At 43.9% G+C, this 21958-nt stretch overlaps 1 protein-coding gene across 1 annotated transcript; it reads right to left on the bottom strand.

The window, feature by feature from the left end:
- Positions 1 to 13154: 13154 nt before the first annotated feature.
- Positions 13155 to 21652, bottom strand: LOC109489392 (X antigen family member 3). The gene is made up of 5 exons (XM_034649983.1): positions 21572 to 21652; positions 18986 to 19077; positions 18224 to 18332; positions 15558 to 15683; positions 13155 to 13266 (listed from the first exon to the last, which is right to left on the bottom strand). The coding sequence occupies exons 2-5, from the start codon at positions 19067 to 19069 to the stop codon at positions 13244 to 13246; spliced, it is 342 nt and encodes a 113-aa protein (XP_034505874.1). The 5' UTR covers positions 19070 to 19077; positions 21572 to 21652; the 3' UTR covers positions 13155 to 13243.
- Positions 21653 to 21958: the final 306 nt, after the last annotated feature.

Here is a 21958-nt window from a genome sequence, read left to right as displayed (position 1 = left end):
ATAAATATTAGCTCATATAACACTCCTTACAACAACCTAATGAGACAGATAGTGTTGTTTTCTCCATTTTACAAATGAGGCACCTGAGAAACAGAGAGGTTTAGCAACCTGCCAGAGGTCACACAGCTGGGAAATCACGGAGCCAGGATTCAAACCGAGGCCATCTGGATCCAGCGTTCCATTCTCATACCTACAGACTGCACTGCCATTCCATTTCTTTTTGCTGTGCGTGTACATATGTGTGAGCCTCCTGCACTAGACTTTGTGGCACATGAGGGTTTGTGTGGTGCCTGTGGGACTGCAAGATTTCCAGCAGTCAGCATGGACCTGACATTATGTGGGTATCCCTGAGCAGATGCTCACTTGGTGGCTAACGCCTCCTGCTTCCATCTTGAAGCAGACATCCAGAGTGCCCTCATTGTGGGCACCATGGGGAGTGAGCTTCTGTGCACCTGACCCCAGGAAGAATGATCGGGGCAGCTGGGAGAAGCTGAAGGGCCAGGACCCCGAATGGGGCTTTAGCCTCTGGCCTGCTGTGCCCCAGGGCAGCTGGACAACCTAAGTCTGTTACCTGCTTTGTCTGGGCCCGAGTGGCCTCATTGGTGACAGGGGTGACAGAGTTTTCTTTCAAGGGCCGTAGTGAAAATTGAGTGATCTGGCACCTACGAAGTACTTGGAATCAGCCATAAAAAAAGGGACAGCCTGCCATTTGCAATAACATGGATGGCCCCTGAGGACATTATGCTAAGTGAAGTAACGCAGACAGCTCAAATTTTTGTAAGTTCAAATCACCTTTTTTTTTAAAAGATTTTATTTATTTATTTGACAGAGGGAGAGAGAGCCAGCGAGAGAGAGAACACAAGCAGAGGGAGTAGGAGAGGAAGAAGCAGACTCCCAGCAGAGGAGCCTGATGCGGGGCTTGATCCCAGAACTCTGGGATCACGCCCTGAGCCGAAGGCAGACGCTTAACGACTGCACCACCCAGGCACTCCTCAAATCACTTTTTTAAAAAAATATTTTATTTCTTTGAGAGAGAGAGAGCATGAGCAGGGGGGAGAGGGAGAAGCAGGCTCCGCACTGAGCAGGGAGCCTATGTGGGGTTCAATCCCAGGATCCCAGGATCATGACCTGAGCAGAAGGCAGACACTTAACCGACTGAGCCACCCAGGTGCCCCTCAAATCACTTTTGTTCTTAAATGAAATATTTTGAAAAGATTCTATCACTACACAAAATCAGATACAATACATCGCCACAAAGATAACTATAAAAATAAACAATGGAAAGCACCATATTTTATCAAGTCTAAAATGCCTTTTTTTCACATTTCAACATGCCAAAAATCAGGACCTCATCATACAGTCACTGAGAGGAGAAGGCATTGGGTCATAGTTTAATTAGCAGCATCCTGTTTTCTTAAGTGTTACCTAAAATAATAGTGTGACTACATCTGAAACTAATGATGTACTATAGGTGGGCTAATTGAATTTAAATTAAAAAAATAAAATAATAGTGTGACACCCATCTATAACATCGGAGGTTCAGTGAGACATGATTTTTAAAAAACATTATGAAGGGGCACTGGCTGGCTCAGTTGGTACAGCATGTGACTCTCAATCTCGGGGTTGTGAGTTCAAGCCCCAGATTGGGCATGGAGCCTACTTAAAAAGAGTATGAAAACTTCAAATTTAAAATAAAGTTGTTTCAGGGGCACCTGGGTGGCTCAGTCAGTTAAGCATCTGCCTTCAGCTCAGGTCATGATCCCAGGGTCCTGGGATTGATCCCCACATGTGGCTCCCCGCTCAGTGGGGAGTCTGCTTCTCTCTCTCCCTCTCCCTCTGTGCTCTCTCAAATAAATTAATTAATTAATTAAATAACTTTGTTTTAGGTAATCATAGATCTATTGGGTTTGCAGTGTCCTAAGCACCTTTCCCCCAGCTTTACTGAGATATAATTGACATATAACATTGTATAAGTTTAAGGTGTACAACATAATGATTTGATGTATGTATATATTGCTAAATGATCACTACAATACGTTTTTTAAAAGATTTTATTTATTTATTTGAGAGGGAGAGGGAGCATGAGCAGGGGGAGGGGCAGAGGGAAAAACAGAGTCCCCACTGAGCAGGGAGCCCAATTCGGGGCTTGATCTCAAGACCCCGAGATCATGACCGCAGCCGAAGGCAGACGCTTAACCCACTAAGCCACCCAGGCTCCCTGATCACCACAATAAATTTTGTTAACATCCAATCACCTCACAGAGTTACAATTTTTTCCTTATGATGACAACTTTTAAGATCTAGTCTCTTGACAACTTTCAAATACACAATACAGTAGTGTTAACTAGAATCACTATGTGGTACATTAGACCTCCAGAACTTATGTATCTTATAACTGGAAGTTTGTACTTTTGACCCCCTTCACCCATTCCCCAGCCCCCCCACCTCTGGCAACCACCAATTTGTTCTCTGTTTCTATGAGGTTTTGGTTTTGGTTTTTGTTTTAGAACCCGCATATAAGTAGATCGTACAGTATTGGTCCTTCTCTGTCTGCGTCACTTCACTTAGCATAATGTCCTCAGGGGCCATCCACGTTATTGCAAATGGCAGGCTGTCCCTCTTTTTATGGCTGATTCCAAGTACTTCGTAGGTACCACCTCACTGAATCCTCACGAGGCCCCCTTAGAAGAAAACCTGGTCACCAATGAGGCCACTCAGGCCCAGACAAAGCAGGTAACAGACTCGGGTTGTCCAGCTGCCTTGGGGCACGGCAGGCCAGAGGCCAAAGCCCATAAGGACAGCCACGGGAACACTAATGTGATCAAGCGGCCCCCATCCCTCCCAGGGGCCCTTCTCTGTGCTCACAGACCCAGCCCTGCCTGCACAGTGTCATCCCACCTCCTGATGGGACACTCACTGAAGCTCCTCCTCTCAGAAAACCTGCCCTTTACCCTCAGCCCTGGGGAATTGCCCAGGGACTGCCAGTCTGGAGCTGGAGATTCACCTGCATCCTGGAGAATTTTCAGTTCCTCCCTAACAGGGACGTTATGACAGACCCCTGCGTGATGAAGGAAAGAGCTCTATCCTGAACAATGTTGTGCACTTGCAGGGAGCAGGAAAGGTCCAGAGTGAGTGCTCTGAGGCACAGCTGGGGTGCTGCTGGACAGGACGAAAATGGGAGAGACGGGGTTACCTGAGGCCCCGAGACTAGGGCTGGGGAGGGAGCTAAAGAGGCTCCTGGGGTGGAAGGGGATGCCTGGTGGCTGGCAGGTGGTGATTTGGGAACAGATATGTTAAGAGGTCCAGAAGTCCTGGTCCAGACATCTCCACCATTCACCCTCTGCTGCTCACTCCCCACTCCAGATGCCCACAGGAAACCATCACTCCCCCTGGCTGCCTCCTGCTCACCCTCAACAACTGAGGCCACTTTAATGGCAGGGGACAGGACCACGGCCGTTTCTACAATAGCTGTGGCACTGTGTGTAAGGCGTCCGCCACATGTGTTGAGGGTCATAATCTCCCAAGTTACGTGGATACGTAAACCCTGGGTTATATTGATTACATCACAACTGTAAGACACCACATTCTGTGTGTGTGTGTCTGTGTGTCTGTGTCTGTGTGTGCGTGCGCACGCACATATATGGGAAAGAGAAGAAGAGGGAGGGAAGGAGAGAGAAAGAGAGAGAGTCCGAGACACAAAGGGAAACAGGGAGCCAAATAACCTCTCTGTAGGTGCAATAACGGTAGACGTTTGGCTGCTAGCAGACCCTAAAATCCACCCTACAGTTCTAGATCCACAAAGAATCCACTTTAAGGAGGCCTCCCCTGACCCCTCCAGGGGTCATGGTGGTAACTTGAGGCAGTGATTAAATGCGCGGCTGATGGACAAAGCCTTATTTCTAACCCTGACTCCTCCACTACCTCCCATCTGCATGACATTGGGCTAATCCAATAACCTTGCTAGGCTTCTGACTCTCACTTGTAAAATGGGGCTGGTGGTGCCTCTACTCCCCGCAAAGCGCCGGCACATGGCAAGCTCCGGGTAAATGGTAACTGGTATTACCAACCCTGTCAGTATTATTACTATTGTTCCCAGTGGTCATTGACTGTTGCTGTATTTTTCTCCTTTGTGAGACAGTGACCTTGCTGCTCTCAGAGGTAGGCCAAATCCTTTCACTTCTGTGGACCACTGTGGGGACAGTGGCAGCCACCATAAGGGCTTAGAGGAGGGAAAAGAGGTGTGATACACAGAGCAACGACCCCCGCCCCAAGTTGCTCACATCCTAATCCCCAGAACCTGTGAAGATGTCACCTCGAATGGCCAAAGGGACTTTGCAGGTGGGATTAAATTAAGCATCAAAATGAGGAAATTATCCTGGATTATTTGGGGGTCCCCAGTGTAATCACAAGAATCTTTATAAGTGAAAGGAGGCACGAGAGTCAATGTCCATATGACCATAATCGGGGTCATAACAAAATTTGAACAAATTTGAAAGAACTGAAATAAGGCACAGTATGTTCTCTGATCATAATGGAGCAAAACTAGAAATCAATGACAGAAAAATACATGGACTATTCCCCAAATGTTTGAAAATTAAAGACACATACACATAACCTATGGGCACATGAAAGAGTAAGTCACCAAGCAAATTAGAAAATATTTTGGGGGCGCCTGGGTGGCTCAGTCGGTTAAGCATCTGCCTTTGGCTCAGGTCATGATCCCGGTGTCCCTGGATGGAGCCCTGTGTAGGGCTCCCTGCTCAGCAGGGAGTCTGCTTCTCCCTCTCCCTCTGCCCCCCTACCCCATGCACTCTCTCTCTCTCTCTCTCTCTCAAATAAATAAATAAAATCTTATCTTTTAAGAAAGATAAAAAAAAACTAGGGGAAACCTAGCAAGGCCTGTTCTTTCAGATTCTTCTCAGGGTCCCTTTGTCTTCAGAGAGAAGGATGCGCCTTTCCTCTGGGTATAGGGAGGGCACCTCTCACATGAGAGTCTTATGACCTGTTTTGGGAGAAAAAGGCAAAGGGAAGGTTAGAGTTACCTTCCTGCTTCTGCTGTTTTCTCAAATTCCTTCACCTGAAAATATTCAGTACCCCAAGGTGCCATATTTTGGAGTAGAATGTCCTGATCCCCATCAAGGCCTCCTATCAATGATCTAAGCTTCCACGTTATGAAATCTGAGACAGACAAACCTAAAGCAAGTAGAAGGAAGGAAACAGTAAAGATAAGCAAATAAATCAAGAAAAATAAAAAAAAATAACAATAGGAAAAAAATCAATAAAACCAAAAGCTAGTCCCTTGGAAAGATCAATAAAATTGACCAAACTCTAGCCAAACTGACCAAAGACACAAACAAGCAAAGCGCAAAGAGAAGACAAACTACCAATATCACCAATGGAAAAAAAAATAGAGGGGGAAATGGGGAATTGGTGTTTAATGGGTTTCCGTTTTACAAAATAAAAGAGTTCTTGGGGCACCTGGGTGACTCAGTCGGCTAAGCATCTGCCTTGGGTTCAGGTCATGATCTCAGGGTCCGGTCATGATCTCGGGGTCCGGGGATCAAGCCCCTCATTGGGCTCCCTGCTCAGCAGGGAGTCAGCTTCTCCCTCTGCATCTGCCCCACCCTCCTGCTTGTGCTCTCTCAAATAAATAAAATCTTTAAAAAAATACAAAATAAAGAGAGTTCTGGAGATGCATGGTGATGGTTCACAACAATGTAAATGTACTCAATGCCACAGAACTATACACCTAAAAACCGTTAAGATGGTAAAATTTATGGTATATATATTGTACCACAATTTTTAAATACCTAACTAATTTTAAAAACACAGCAGTGGCCAAAGAAGACTGTTGCAGTGAAGGAGGCAGCCCTTTACCCACAACTGCTGGAAATACTCATCCCACAGGTCCTGGAATTCCAGGTGCCCAGGGCTCTTGGAAGAGCTGGTACCTCTTTTTGGAATTCATCCCAGGGTTCTCAGTCTCTTGATGCCCAGCAGACACATCTAGCAGTCTCTGGTCCTCCTGAGGTCTTTGTCCTGGTGACATAGAGCAATTTGTGCAATTATTTACCTTGCCTGGGACTATGATCCCAGCAGCCTAGATAAGTATCTCTTCTGCAAGGTGCCCAGGCTGAGGGAGCTGACCAATCTTCAGGCTGACTTCTGACCCAGGCACACAGCTCCTGATAAAGGTCTGGGATCCAAAGCTTGAGCAATAAAAAGAGATTTCCAACACCGTTAATGGATAGACTGCTGTCTAAACAGACCAGACAGATAGCAGGGATTTATCTTTTTCTGTAAGAAAAAAAAAAATCTCCCCACCTTTCTCATCACCTGTACTTTGTTTTCACTTTGAGTGCCTCCTCACCCAAATTTCTGAATCAAAGACAGTCATCAGGTGACTTGGGGAGAACAGATATCAGCCAGTTTTTCCTGGGTTTCAGCTTGCCCCATTTTTAGCTTAGCTCGAAGAAAACACTCCAGCTGAAGTCAATACCAATCTAAGAGTTCCTGCTCCCCATGAGCCGTCCTTTGTCCTTTTCAAAAACACTTAGGTTATTGTCAAGGCTTAGGAATGCCAGGGCTTATAAAGCTATGGGCGACATACAAGGCCAGTGGTCTCTAAACCCTTCCACACGGAAGGGAAGGATGAGATTCCAATATTTCATAGTAAGTTCCTGTAATATTGGTATCAGAACCCAACAAAGGGAGCTGCATCAGGTAAGTTGTATGTTTATATTTTTAGCATTCACAAATTAAGAAAAGGTAGAGAAGTAGATTCTTTTTGCTTTTGATCTTTTAAAAATTGTTAGTAGGGGCGCCTGGGTGGCTCAGTCAATTGGGCGTCTGCCTTCAGCTCAGGTCATGATCCCAAGGGTCCTGTGATTGAGCCCCACATCAGGCTCCTTGCTCAGCGGGGAGCCTGCTCCCCCTACTTCTGATCTCTGTCAAATAAATAAATAAGATTTTTTTAAAAAATTGTTACTGAAGTGAAGAAAAGTAGCTTTTTAAATACGTCTTGGAAATCTGGTAACTAATAAAAAGCATTCGATATGGAAGACAATAAAAAAATGTTGAGATCTTCCATAAAGTTGCATAAACAGACGAAAGGTGTGGAAAAATAAAAAATAAAGTCTTAGGGGCACCTGGGTGGCTCAGTCAGTAGAGCATGTGACTCAGGGTTGTAAGTTCGAGACCCAGGTTGGGTGTAGAGATTACTTAAAAAACAAAATCCTCACAAAAAATAAAAAAAATAAAGTCTTAGTAAAGGTAATCTAGGATTAGATTAAGAAAACTTCCAGATACTGAGAGCAGAGAAAAAAGCGGAGAAAATTATCAAAAAAAAAAAAAAGGCAAGAATGATCCTTTAAAAATGAAGGGCATGAGCATCCAACACAAATGAATAAAAACATAGACTAAGGTATATTACTTGAAAATTTCAGAAAATAAACACACCCTTAAACAAAAAGATCACAAACAACCCAATAAAACATGTACAGGAACTCTGAACAGACAAGAATATACATGGATGAAAATTAACACATGAATATATGCTCAATAGGTTGAGCAAATTAAAACTCCAAGGAGATACCACTACACCTTTTAAATATTTTATTTATTTGACAGAGAGAGAGAGCACGGCAGGCAGAGGGAAAGGGAGAAGCAGGCTCCCCACTGAGTAGGGAGCCTGATGTGGGGCTCGATTCCAGGACTCTGGGATCATGACCTGAGACGAAGGCAGACGCTTAACCAACCAAGCCATCCGGGTGCCCTACTACCCATCTTTTAGAATGGCTAAAATTAAAAAGACTGGCCACCCCAAGTGTTCGTAAGGATGTGGAACAACCAGAACCCTCATGCACTGCTGGTGGGAATGCAGAATTTTATTGGTATTTTGGTTTTTTTGTTTGTTTTTATAAAGATTTTATTTGACAGAGACAGACAGCCAGTGAGAGAGGGAACACAAGCAGGGGGAGTGGGAGAGGAAGAAGCAGGCTCCTAGCGGAGGAGCCTGATGTGGGGCTCGATCCCAGAACGCCGGGATCACGCCCTGAGCCAAAGGCAGACGCTCAAGGACTGCGCCACCCAGGCGCCCCATTGGTATTTTGAAAACTATTTTGGCAGTTTGGCACTAACGCTGTAAAAAAAAAAGCTAAATAAATAAACTCCTGATGAATTAAAGAAAAAGAACTTATGGGACAAGAGGAGCGAGGAAAATTATTTATGGTGAATGTGAATGAAGACAGAGGACAATATTAAAAGCAAAGAGAGAAGTACACAGGGGTTCAAAGAGTTTGGGGTTGAAAAGTGGCTGCACCTTGAAGAAGATACTTTCTTCTCTTATCCTCAAATACCTCATCTACAGAATGAGGAAAATTGAGCAGTAAGATTTTTTTTTTAATGAAAAAGGGATAATAATGGATTGAAATGTATTTATAGTGCAACAGTACCTAGAGGACGCACATGATCTCCTGGGAGAAGCCATTCCTGACCTCCTGGGTTACAGGGCTCTCTCCTCTGTGTTCTGAGAGCCCTCTGGCTCTCCCCTGCATGGCTGTCATCGAATTTGCTCTTGTGGATAGTTCTCTGGTCATTAACTATGAGCTGTTTGAGAACTTACCCCATATGAATCATTCCTATGTCCTCAGAGTCTGCCTAGCCCAGAGCAAGGAGCCTGATTCCATCAAGTGCTCAAAGGTTTTTTGTTTTGTTTTGTTTTTTGACAGAGAGAGAGCACACAAGTGGGGGAGTGGCAGGCAGAGGGACAGGGAGAAGCAAGCTCCCCGCTGAGCAAGGAGCCTGATGTGGGCCTCAATCCCAGGACCCTGGGATCATGACCTGAGCCAAAGGCAGATGCTTCACCAACTGAGCCACCCAGGCGCCCCTGGTTTTGGTTTTGGTTTGGTTTTGGTTTTTGGTTTTTGTTTGAATGGTGACGATAATGCATGCCACTCACCTAATCAAGTATAGCCAATGATAGCGTTCAGGACACACTACCCCCAAAATATGGTACCTTGGTCTATTGAATATTTTAGCTACAGGAATTTGAGAAACTGAAGGTGCAGGCAGGATTTTCTGAACTTCCCCTGCAACAGGTCATAAGACTCTCATGTGAAAGGTGTCCTCTCTATACCCAGGAGCATCCTTGAGCGCCTGGGTGGCTCGGTCGGTTAAGCGTCTGCCTTCAGCTCAGGTCATGATCCTGGGGTCCTGGGATTGAGCCCCGCATTGGGGTTCCCCTGCTCAGTGGGGAGCCTGCTTCTCCCTCTCCCTCTGCCTGCCACTCCCCCTGCTTGTGTGCTCTCTCTCTCTGTAAAATAAAATCTTTAAAAAAAAAAGAGGTATTCTTCTCTCAAAAAACACTAACAGGGATCCAAATGAACAGGCCCTGCTGTTTCCCCTAATTTACTACACTCGGTTCATACCTTTTCTTGTCCTATCACGTTTTCCAGGACTTTCCACTCTTCAAATCTAGCATAAAAATGCTCAGGTGTAACCACCTCCTCAGGTCACGTAACTTACTGCATTAAATAAATTTGTTTTTCTCTTCACAATCTATCTTTTGTCACTGCTACTTGATCAGATCAGCCCTCATGTATGGGCTGCATCGGCTCATTCACTAAAATCTTCCCACATACAAAAGTGTAGATGACCAGACCAGGCTCTCAATACCTTTTGGATCAACACAACAGTGCTGGTCTGATTATCTCAGTTTTTAAGTGTGAGACAAATCTTATTTTAGTGTTAAGTGTTAAGGTAGAGGTCACCCAGCCTCCTATCGGCAGGATCGCATAAGCAAACCCAGTGACCAGTGGACATAGGAATCCAGGTGGCCTCTTTCACTCTGAGAGTGAGTCTCCTCTCCTGGTTTTCCTCCTGCTTCCTGGCCACCCCACTCACTGTTTTTTTCCTGGCTCCCTTCCCTGTGTTTCTCCTTTGCACTTCAACTGCTTTTCTGTTAAGGTCTGTCTGGCCCACCAGTGTGATGGACCCAGAGCAAGCACCATATTCATCATTATGTTCTCTTATTCATCACAGCAATCATTGTAATTCCTATTTTCAAAATGAGGAAACTCGGCGCCCCTGGTGGCTCAGTTCCTGGGATCGAGCCCTGCATCGGGCACTTTGCTCATCAGGAAGTCTGCTTCTCCATCTCCATCTGCCTCTCCCCCAGCTCGTGCTCTCGCTCAAATAAATAAAATCTTTTCTAAAAATAAGGAAGCAGACCTAAAGGACATCCAAAGGATGTAAATGCCTTTTGCACCATCACAGTTAGTGTCAGAGCCAGGACCGAATGCCATGCCTAGTTCATGGCATAGCCTGTAAGGAGACAGAGCAGGTAGGATCCAAGTTGTTTTGCCTCAGCCAGTCCCCCTGGTTCCTTTTCCTGTTCTTCTGAGGCCCTCATTTTTTCAGCCAGTTTTACAAACCAGGTAACCCCTCACCTATTTTGTGGCAAATGGGGACCCCTGACATTTATTCTCTTTGTATCTGAACCTTGGATTTTCAGTCCTTTGGGGCCAGGAAACATTTTTAAACCTCTGTAAGAGGGAGAATAAATAATTGCTTTCTGTAATACCCTGCCATTCCCTAAGCAGGATAGGTTCTAAGTAGGGTATTCTTTCACAACTGTTTTAGGTTTCATTTCAGAACTATTTTATGGGGATTAAAGATACAAATGGGGTCTCAGAGCTATAACTTGCTGTCATTGCATATAGAAATTAGGGGTAGAAGGCTGAAATCAGGCAGTTAAGGAAGATTCTGAGCGAGCTCTATTAGGCAAATGGGAGATTTTGATGGAGATTGTGCCTGTTCCCTCCCATCTCTGAATAATTTAATAATTTTAAAGGACAGATGTGTTTGCAGGAGATGTAACATTTTACCATGAAGCTTGTGGCACAAGTTCTTTTCTGTCTCCCCATAAACAATGGTCTCAAATGGCTTTAGTACTCCAGTTGTATTTGTCTGTAGCACAAGATAATCATGGGATTTTTAAATGTTTTTTTTTTACCAATAATTTCATCTGGGGCACCCCATGAGGTCTGCTTGGCACATATTAGGAAACCCTTCAAGATTAAGGACAAAGCTTTTTAGGGGTGCCTGGGTGGCTCAGTCATTAAGCGTCTGCCTTCGGCTCAGGGCCTGATCCCAGAGTCCTGGGATTGAGCCCCACATTAGGCTCCCTGCTCCACTGGGAGCCTGCTTCTTCCTCTCACAGTCCCCCTGCTTCTGTTCCCTCTCTCGCTGACTTGCTGTCAAATAAATAAATAAAATCTTTAATAAAAACTATTTAAAAAAAGAACAAAGCCCTTTAAATCAAATTTTATATATATATATATAAACATTTACATAAACAGGATGCCTGGGTGGCTCAGTCGTTTAAGTGTCTGCCTTCTGCTCAGGTCATGATCCCAGGGTCCTGGGAGCGAGCCCCACATTGGGCTCCCTGCTCAGCGGGGAGTCTGCTTCTCCCTCTCCCTCTGCTGCTCCCCCTGCTTGTGCTCGCTCACTGTGTCAAATAATAAAATCTTTAAAAAATATTTACATAAACGTCAGATTGTAACTAAAATCATCATATAGGTCATCGGTTCTTCCTTATCCCATTTTGGAAGGTTTTACTGAGAAAAGATCAAGGGCTTTTAATTTAGAACTTCAATCCTCACATCTACTTCTTACTGAAGTCGGAGATGGTCAATTCTGGGACAATTCTGACTTCCCTTCTTTGTAAGGATCTGATGACATCATAAATGTACAGAACCTAGTACAGAGAAGTGTCTAACAGATAATGCACAGCCTATGTGAGTTATTATTCTTGTTATTAAACAACTCAGTAAATAGAACTGTTTAACCGTACACAGCTCTGGGTTGGTCAGCGATTCACAATCCTAAAGCACAGATCAAAACTGTCTAGGATAGTTAAAAAGTCAAGAATTTTAACTTTCTGGATATAGAAGGTTAATACCGGCATAGAAACAGGAGCAGGTAGCTTTCAGAGTGAGAGCATCATTATAGGTTATCCTGCAGGGAATCTGGGAACCTCACAAAGTTTCAAGAGATGGGAACCTGGAGCTGCCCCCCTTCAGTCACTGCCCTTTATGTATGGTCTGGCTTTGAAATAGAGGAGCGATCAGAAACCGTGGACTCTGAAGCCTAGCCCTACAGTACTCACAGCATTGGAGTTCCAGAAAATAGAAAAATACATTTTACATCCCAATTCATTTTATGAAGCTAGCATAACCTTGATGCCAAAGTCCAACAAAGAGTATATAAAAATTAAAAAATAGGCTAATGTCACTCATGAGGACATACATAAAAATCCTGAATAAATCATTAGGACATAGATCACTCATGATCAAGTTGTTCGCCCTAGGAATGCAAAGTTGGTTTAAACATAGAAACTTGCCAACGCAATTCACCACAATAACAGAGGGAAAAAAAATCTTACGATCATCTCAATAAATGCCCTATGTGTTTGCTGACATTCAACATATATTCAAGATGAATACTACCAGCAAATTAGGAATAGACTAGAATGACTTCACTCTGATAAACTGCATCTACAAAAAATGTACAATGAACATCATGGTAAAATGTTGAAAATTTTCCATTTCTAATCATTAGGAACACAAGGATGTCCCCAGTCACCAGTCCTATTCAACTGGGTGTGTCTGCCTAATGCCAAAAATGAGAGAAGGAAATAAAAGATATGTTTAAAATGGCAGAAACAAAAATTAAATGAAGTAAAAATAAAATGGCAGGAACAAAACTTATTCAAAGATCGTGTGATTATGTCTTTTGAAAATTGAAAAGGATCCCAAAATAAAGATAGACTTTTGGTACTATTAAGCATATTTAGCTAGGTTGCCGGATAGAAAAAGGAACATACAAAAATCACGTCTCATTTTCTTTGGGCAAATACCCAGCAGAATTACTGGATCACAAGGTAATTCTATTTTTAGTTTTTTAGGAACCTCCATATTATTTTCCACAGTGTTGAATCACTAAATTGTACACCTGAAACCAACGTAACACTGTACATTAGCTCTACCGGAATTTAAAAAATTAAACTTTATAAATATAAAATTTCAAAAAAATGCTATTTTCAATAACATCAAATTCCTAGGAATAAATTTAACAAAAGATGTGCAAGACTTTTTGAACAAAACTGCAAAACTTTATTGAGAAAATTTTAACTACTTCTAATACAAGAACAGCCCACGTGGTTTCAGCTTGTCTTCGTTTAAACCTGTGGTTTCCAATCGCCTGTAAGAGAAACATAATGTTATTTTGCAGAACTTTATTCAGACAACACTAAAGGCATAGAAAGGGCACTTTCTAATGACAAAAAGAAAGGGACAGTTCAAGTTCAGAACAGCTTAAACCCGATGCATTTACTCAGGTAGTTCTGAATAAAAAGCAAACATTTCTTATATTGTTAAGAATCCAACCAACCAACGTGAAACCTAAGGAAGAAAAGAAGCTTTAAAAAGTTGTCAATTAAATGTTCAGATTTGACAAAACATTCAGAATACAGGGTATCTAAAACAGTCATGTCATGCTTGGAATTGCTTGAGTGAAATAAACAGAAAAGCTAAGTACGGCTTTTGTTTTGACTCTGTTGTGGAAAACGCAGAACTGTACTTTAAGCTAGTTTAGCCCTTAAGTACGGTGACCATCTGTCCCTGTTTTCACCCATATGCCTGCTGTAATTACGAACAGTGCCTCTTTATATATGCTCCAAAGTGTGCCAGTTTACACACATTATATGGTCACACCAGTTTGAAGTCATTACCATCAAGGTAACCTCAAATTGTGAAGGAGAAACAGGACCATTTCTCAGTTTGGCCCAAAAAAGGGGGGGGGAGGGGAAGATGAAAGGATGGGGGAGAAAAAGAAATTGGAAAGCCAAATATATATTCAATATCTGTTACTGTCTTGTTTGTATTCTTTATTGTGTATACTTGGCTTTTGTCCACGTTCTTCAAAATTATGTAAACCAGTGGAGCCTCCATTCATCAATGTTTTCTTAAACCGCAATCTCTTTGTTAGTCGGATCATTTTTTTTCCCTAAAGATTCATGCCAGTCTTGGGGCTCCTGGGTGGCTCAGTCATTGGGTGTCTGCCTTTGGCTCAGGGCGTGATCCCAGAGTCCTGGGATCGAGCCCCATATCAGGCTCCTTTGCTGGGAGCCTGTTTCTTCCTCTCCCACTCCCCCTGCTTGTGTTCCCTCTCTCGCTGGCTGTCTCTGTGTGTCAAATAAATCAATAAAATCTTAAAAAAAAAAAGATTCATGCCAGTCTTTTATTAAGAATCTCTCCTTGGGGGCTGCCTGGGTGGCTCAGTCGATTAAGCATCTGCTTTCAGCTTGGCTTATGATCCCAGGACCCTGGGATCGAGCTCCACGTTGAGTTCCCTGCTCAGCAGGGAGTCGTCTTCTCCCTCTGCCCCTCCCCCTGCTTGTGTGCAAGCTCTCTCTCGCACTCTCTCTCTCAAAAAAAAAAAAAGGATCTCTCCTTGGGGTGCCTGGGTGGCACAGTTAATCATCCATCTCTCACTTTTGGGTCAGGTTGTGATCTCAGGGTCATGATCTCAGGGTCGTGAGGTAGCACCCAGTGTCTGGCTCTGCACTCAGCTCAGAGTCTGCTTGAGATTCTCTCCCCTCCTCTCCCTTTACCCCTCCCCCCACGCTTGCACTCTCTCATAAAAATAAATCTTTTTAAAAAAAGAATCCCTCCTTTTCCCTTAGCATTTTTTTACCTTTTTGTTTTTTTATATTGGATGCTCATGTAATTTATTATTTTCTCCCTTTTTAATAACATATGTATTTAAGGCTACGTACTTCCCATGAGCACACTTCAAACCAAGTTCAGTAGGCTCCTGAAAGCAGTCTGAAAACTCTCTTTTTAATGTAAATCGTCTAGTGGAATAGACCAGAAATGTTAAGTGAAAATATTTAGAAGACTAATGCAAGGTAATTTCTTCCCTAAACATCGAGTCTTTCCTTTAAATTCAAAAGCTCCTGTAATTAATGGTCGGCAATTTGGAAAACACATATGTAAGACATACTTAAGTTACTACTCAGGAAAAACTTCAGTTATAGTCTTTGAACTTCAAATCTTTTTTTTTTTTGGTGCAAAAAGGTGATTTTAGGGGTGCCTGGGTGGCTCAGTTGTTAAGCATCTGCCTTCGGCTCAGGTCATGATCCCAGGGTCCTGGGATCAAGCCCCGCACTGGGCTCCCTGCTTAGTGGGAAGCCTGCCTTTCCCTCTCCCACTCCCCCTGCTTGTGCTTTCTCACTGTGTCTCTGTCAAATAAATAAAACCTTAAAAAAAAAAGAAATTGTTTTCCTATTTTGTAATTTATATGGCTTTGACCCAATTTACTTATATGCCTAATAGTCTGTAAGTCAGCCATTTGGGGTCTGAACTACACTTCAAATAATTTTTAAATGGAAACTCGGTTATTGAAGTAACAATGTCACCTCTGCATTATTAAAAACATAATATTGCAAAAAACAGACACCCTATACTTTACGTGCTTACTGGATCGCATACCTGCTTCCGGCATCTTAAGGGGCTCTAGGTTTGCAAGCCCTCTCCCCTTGACAGCAGGCCCGTCTCCACGCTCACGCCCAGTCTCTTCATCAGCCAGTTCCTTCGGATTAGGTTCCAGGGCAGGCCCTTGATCGATTTATGAAGTAAAAGAGATATGAATAAGGAAATAATATTCATTCCCTCAGTGTTAGGAAATAAAAACCTCAGGCTAGTGTGGTAATAAATGTGATAAGAATTATAAGAGCGTTATTTCAGGCGTCCGTTACCAGAAATTAGTAAAGCAGGGTTTTAGGACTCTCTTCCTTTTTCAAGACTGCCCCTCAGACAAACTCAGGTGTCTGCTTTGTACTTCTCTATACCGTACTTGTGATTATACTTGCCAGAGACTGGAGTCTCTGCCTAGATTGTGAGTTCAAGGCTGAAAGCATGTCTCTCAATACTTGGCATGGTACATGGCAAGAGCAGATGCCAATTCATGTTGAGGGGGAGGGAAAGTCTTAAGGCCCAAAACTGATACACATCCTGCAAACCAACTGCTTTGCCCTCAACAAAAATGTGCAGAACCATCCGAGACTTAAAAAAAAAAAACTAAACGTGGGGCACTTGGGAGGCTCAGTCAGTGAAGCATCCAACTCGTGATTTCAGCTCAGATCATAATCTCAGCGTTGGAAGATGGAGCCCCATGCGCACACGTGAATCAGGCTCAGTGGGGAGTCGGCCAGAAGAGTCTTTTTCTCTGCCCCTGCCCCGCTCTCACTTGCGCTCACGCGTTCTTGCTCTCTTGCAAATAAATCAATCTTTAAAAAAACCTAAATGCAGGGGCGCCTGGGTGGCACAGCGGTTAAGCGTCTGCCTTCGGCTCAGGGCGTGATCCCGGTGTTATGGGATCGAGCCCCCACATCAGGCTCCTCTGCTGTGAGCCTGCTTCTTCCTCTCCCACTCCCCCTGCTTGTGTTCCCTCTCTCGCTGGCTGTCTCTATCTCTGTCAAATAAATAAATAAAATCTTTAAAAAAAAAAAAAAAAACCTAAATGCAAATGCATGATCGTGAACTGGACTCTGATCAAAAAAAAATTACATGAAGGAAATTATCAGGACAACTGAGGAAATGTGAATATACACTGTTAATTAAATGACTATTTTCCCCCTGTCAAATTTCTGTACAGTGGTTAGCCCAGAGAATGACTTTTTCTTTGTTCTGAGAATATATGCGCACTAAAGCACTTTGCATAAAGGATCATAATAGTGGAACTTTATGTAAATGACTCAACAGTAGTAATAGTAAACATGTCCATAACTGTGTGTGTTGAGTATATATATAAAGGAAAGGGAAGAGGATACGAAACCAAAGTGGTAAAAACTATTAACAACTGGTGAATCCAGGTGAAAATTCTATATAAATGTATATATAATTGTACTATTCTTGTAACTTTTCTGTACATTTTGTGGTTTGCAACTACAAAGAATAAAAAGAATATATGACCTTGTACTTCAGAAGACAGTAGTTATTTTATAAAAATGCATAACATAAAACACCCCATCTGAACCATTTTTAAGTGTATAGTTCAGTATGGAGGAGCTTTTTTGCAACATTAGTAGCAACTAGGAATGGACTTCACTATTGTTTTCCTGTATTATGAAACCTTTATTTTAAATGACAATCTAAGGATAAACCATAACATATGTATAATTCTAGTGTTTTGCCATAGTGTACTAAAAGCAGTAGGCAGTAACTCTACGAAGTCTCAAGTCTACACCAGGATAAGATTTAAATTACAATTAAAATGTAATTTTCTGAAGAATTAGCTGCAAATCTTATAGTAGTGCCACTCATCCCCTATTAGGGTAACTGAAAACTTTCTTTGTTAAAATAAACTAAAGTTATACTTCGGTCCAAAGGCCCTATATGTAAAGTTCTGTAAGTGAATCCCATGCACAACAAAGAACCAAAAGGAATGGCAAAGTTAGAGAGTAACAAGAAGTATACTATTTCACAGTAAGAATAAAGGCAGTAGGGTAGAAAGAAATGGACATTGTGGTCAGTCATTTTCTAGAAACCTTTAACACTGACCTGAATTCTATAAAGATCTTGCTTCAAAATACTGTATACTGGGATACTATATATCTGGGAGAAACAATTTGTCTCCTATTAATCTTAGCACGATTAATCTTTTGGTTTTTCTTTTAGATTTTATTTGAGAGTGTGAGTGAGCAAGTGAGAGCATGAGCAGGGGGAGAGGGAGCAGCAGACTCCCGCTGAGCAGAGTGCCCAATGCGGGGCTCAATCCCAGGACCCCAGGGCCCCAGGATCATGACGTGGGGAGAAGGCAATTGCTTAACTGAGACACCCAGGGGCCCCTCTTTTGGTTTTTCTAACCACAGAAGGATGTAAACGCCTTTTAAGAGCCACTTTAAAAAAATACAAATTTTGTTTTCAAGAGCCAAATGCTCTCTGCGAAACACAATCCTTGAGCCTCAATTTTCTCATTTATAAAATGAGGGAAACTTTATATTCTCTTCACTATTCCAGCCAATTTTCAGGCAATGTTTGAGATTCCTTTGTATTGTTGTCCCCCCTTCTGTTACAAATATATCACGATGCATGAAGCACACACATGCACGTGTGCACGCACACACCCTAGAGGGTATTCTTCCCCTTCCCTTCACCTTGAACCACAGATGCTCCTTCATCCTTTTTCTCTTGATCAGGCATAATATCCTGAGGCTTAGTCAGCGGCTCCTCCCCTTGAGGTTGCTCAGCCCCAGGCTGCTGGGCCTAGGAATATGCACATGTGTATGTAAACAAAAAGTTGTGTTAACACACATCAATAATATACATACATAGAATACATAGATATACTTGATCATAAGTAAATCTAAAGACATTTCACTGCTGGGGAAGATGTCAGGGAAGGAGGGCTCTAAGCTCACTTCATCCCATATATATACCCAGGTAATACTCTCAGAAGTGTAAATAACCCAGAAAAAAAGACCTGAGCACTGGCAGAACACACTCTCCACAGCCAGTAAAGAGGCCACATCAAAAAGGCATTTATAAAATGGTTTGATGGCCCCACCACCAACAAAAATCTAAAGACATTTCTCCAATACTATTCAATATACTTATTCTTCATAAAAATCCCTCTTCCCACAGAGTCTACTCCAAAAGAGTTACCCACAAAGGCTTTGGAACCTACTTTCATCTACGCTGGGATGGATGTGTGCAATCTGCTGTTAGTAAACATGAAAAGAAGGTCATCAGGTATACTTCGCAGGAAGATAAACACATCCATCCAGAAAATCTCAGAATGTAGTGTTCCCGAATAAATGCTCCTTATCAGCATGGAAAATCCACAGCAATATAAACGAGTTCAACATTTCCACAAAAATAAAATTGTATTAATAAAAAACAAATATTCAAGTACTTACAACCACAGGCCCAACCAGCTGCAAAGAATTTTGATCATCTCGTCTTGCGCGAGGTCTATATGTTGACCTTACTTGCCAATTCATACTTCGCACTGAAAACAGAATACTGGGATTTGGAAAATGCACTTGAGAGGATAGTTATATTTGCCCACTTCTGCGGCCAAATGGCAACATGAGCTTTTTTTTTTTTTACCCCCGACATTGAGAATATTTTAAAAGTCTAATGATAATTTAATTGTGCATCTCTCCAATCACACCAAATCTGGCAGTTTGCAAAGGCAAAGATTCATGTCATGGCCAGGCTGACAGAGAAATAAGGCACATGATAAAGACAACATATTTCGAAAGGGATATGATTTCACAACTTGATTCACCTTCGTATTTAAGAAAATATCACCAAAGAGTAACTAGTACCGCTGGCACACTCCGATTTACCAAGCCCTTTCTTTCCATGCCTCCAATAAAGTTTTATTGGAATATTTAACCCCATTCACTATTTATTGTCTGCAATTCTGCAATTATTTTTGCACTAGAATTGCAGAGTTGAGTGCCTGTAATAAAAACTGTACGGGGCACTCTCCTCTCTTGGTCCTCTGGTACACTTCAAGTCTCAGGGACGCAGCAACCCCCTAATGTTCCCGGTTTCTAGGGCCTTTTTTTTTTTTTTTAAAGATTTTATTTATTTATTCGACAGAGATAGAGACAGCCAGCGAGAGAGGGAACACAAGCAGGGGGAGTGGGAGAGGAAGAAGCAGGCTCATAGCAGAGGAGCCTGATGTGGGGCTCGATCCCATAACGCCGAGATCACGCCCTGAGCCGAAGGCAGACGCTTAACTGCTGTGCCACCCAGGCGCCCCTCTAGGGCCTTTCTTTAACCACAGGACCTGCAACTTACCCAGGGCCCCTCAGACCCTGAGGACTCCCGAGTCTGTGCCTGGGTGCAGTTCATTGTGCCTCCAGGACTCCAATACCTCAAATAATGCCAAAACTAGCTCTACCTTCATCTGACCTCCATTTGTCCCCAGCTCACCCTCCTCCCTTGTCCTGCCCTGCCACCACATCAACAGCCACGGCAGCTGTGATACCTGTGAGAAGACTACCTCAAGGGCTTTCTTCCTCAGGGGCCAGGAACCACACTGCCCTGACCCCCCCAAAAAAATCGTTCCCTCCTCACACTCACACTTAAACTGCTGGAAAAACTCATCTGCCGACCTTCCAATTAAGTCTCAGACAACAAAAAAGAATCCAGACACTGAGACAAGCCCCACGCACTTCAATACCCAGAATTCACTGCACATACCCCACATCTGTAGGTGAAAATGCAGCAGTGCCATGCATGCACACTGCTCTCCCAACCCCCTGCCCGGGTCCCACTGGAGATTCCTAAATTTTCCCTCTGTCAGCAATTCCTAGTGCCTCCATGACAGCCCCAATCCCTGTGAAAAAGATGATGATCTTGAAGACCTTCTTCCGCAGAGGCCAGGAACCACACCATCCCTACTAGCCCAAAGCCCGATGGCTAATCCCTCACATTCACTCACCCTTAAATTCTTGGGAAGACTAATATGAGAACCTATAAACTGAGTCTCAGGCAACGAGAAAGAATATAGATAGCAGGATGCAAGCCAACCAGCTGCACAACTAGAACCCACTGCATTTGTCCCATGCAAATGGCCGCTGAGAAAGAGCATAGCAGTGGGCATGCACACTGAGTCCCACAGCGACACGTGGGCGTGGCTCCCCCATGCCTTCATCCAGGCCCCACCCCGCATTCCCACATCTGCCCTCTGGCGGCAGTTCCTGGGACCTGCAGGGCTCAGATACCTCAAATCATATCCCCAAGATGTCCGATCTTCAATCTTATCCCCATCATCCTCCCTCATCCCACACCCACCAAGAAAGACATTGGCCATGCCCGTGGAGACACCTAGAGGAAAAGGAAGACAACCCTGAGAACCTTCCTCCTTGGAGACCAAAAAAAAAACACCACCACTACCGACCCAGTCTACTGGCTCGTTCTCCACACTTAAATTACTGGGAGGACTGATCCGGAGACTGACCAACTGAATCTCAGACACAAAGATTTCAGACAGACGCGACCTGCACAGCTCCACACCCTAAGCAAATGGCCGACTAAAAAGCACATGCTACTGCCCAGGAGCACTGGAACCCACGTGGGAGAGGCGGACCACGCTGCACGAACACCACGCCAATGGCGGATTAAGACTGCATGCTACTGCGCAGGCGCACTGGGACCCACGGGGGAAGGGTGGGGGTGGGGGCTTCCCCACTCCCTCATCCGGGCCCCACTGAACATTCCAAATCCCTCCTGTATCAATTCTTAGAGCCTCCACGAAACGGATACATCAAATCAAGCCCCCGAGAAGCCCGATCTTCATCCCACCCCCACCCCACAACCCACCAAGACAGACAATGGCAATGCCTGTGGAGACACCCAGAGAAAAACGAGGACAATTGAGGGTCTTCCTCCTTGGAGGCCAGAAAGCACACCACCCCCACCCACCCAAAGCCTATTGGCTCCTTCTTCACACTTAAATGCCTGGAAGGACTGATCTGGAGACCTACCGAGTCTCAGATACCAAGAAGAAACCCAGGCGGTAAGTCGCGATCTGCACTGTTCCGCGCCCGGACCACGCTGCACGAACACCACGCCAATGGCGGATTAAGACTGCGTGCTACTGCGCAGGCGCACTGGGACCCACGTGGGAAGGGTGGGGGTGGGGGCTTCCCCACTCCCTCATCCGGGCCCCACTGAGCATTCCTAATTCGCCCCGGGTCGGCAATTCATACTGCCTCCACAACACAGACACCTCAAATCACGGCCCTAAGGCACCCAATCTTCTTCTCACCACCAGCCACAATCCACCCAGAAAGACAATGACCAGGGCTGCAGAGGCCCACAGAGGAAAAAGAGGACAATTTCAAGGGCCTTCCTCCTTTGAGGCCAGAAAA

Source organism: Ailuropoda melanoleuca, chromosome X (genome assembly GCF_002007445.2).
Source record: "Ailuropoda melanoleuca isolate Jingjing chromosome X, ASM200744v2, whole genome shotgun sequence".
Classification (NCBI taxonomy): domain Eukaryota; kingdom Metazoa; phylum Chordata; class Mammalia; order Carnivora; family Ursidae; genus Ailuropoda; species Ailuropoda melanoleuca.
The sequence above is the reverse complement of the archived record's forward strand: the minus strand, read 5'-3'. Positions and strand labels throughout refer to the sequence as shown.

Excerpts from the sequence above, each read along its gene's own strand:
- LOC109489392 (XM_034649983.1), bottom strand. The coding sequence starts at position 19,069 with ATGAATTGGCAAGTAAGGTCAACATATAGACCTCGCGCAAGACGAGAT. Across the intron at positions 18,333-18,985 it reads AGCTGGTTGGGCCTGTGGTT|GCCCAGCAGCCTGGGGCTGA; the intron begins GTAAGTACTTGA and ends GCATATTCCTAG. Across the intron at positions 15,684-18,223 it reads AGGAGCATCTGTGGTTCAAG|GGCCTGCCCTGGAACCTAAT; the intron begins GTGAAGGGAAGG and ends AAATCGATCAAG.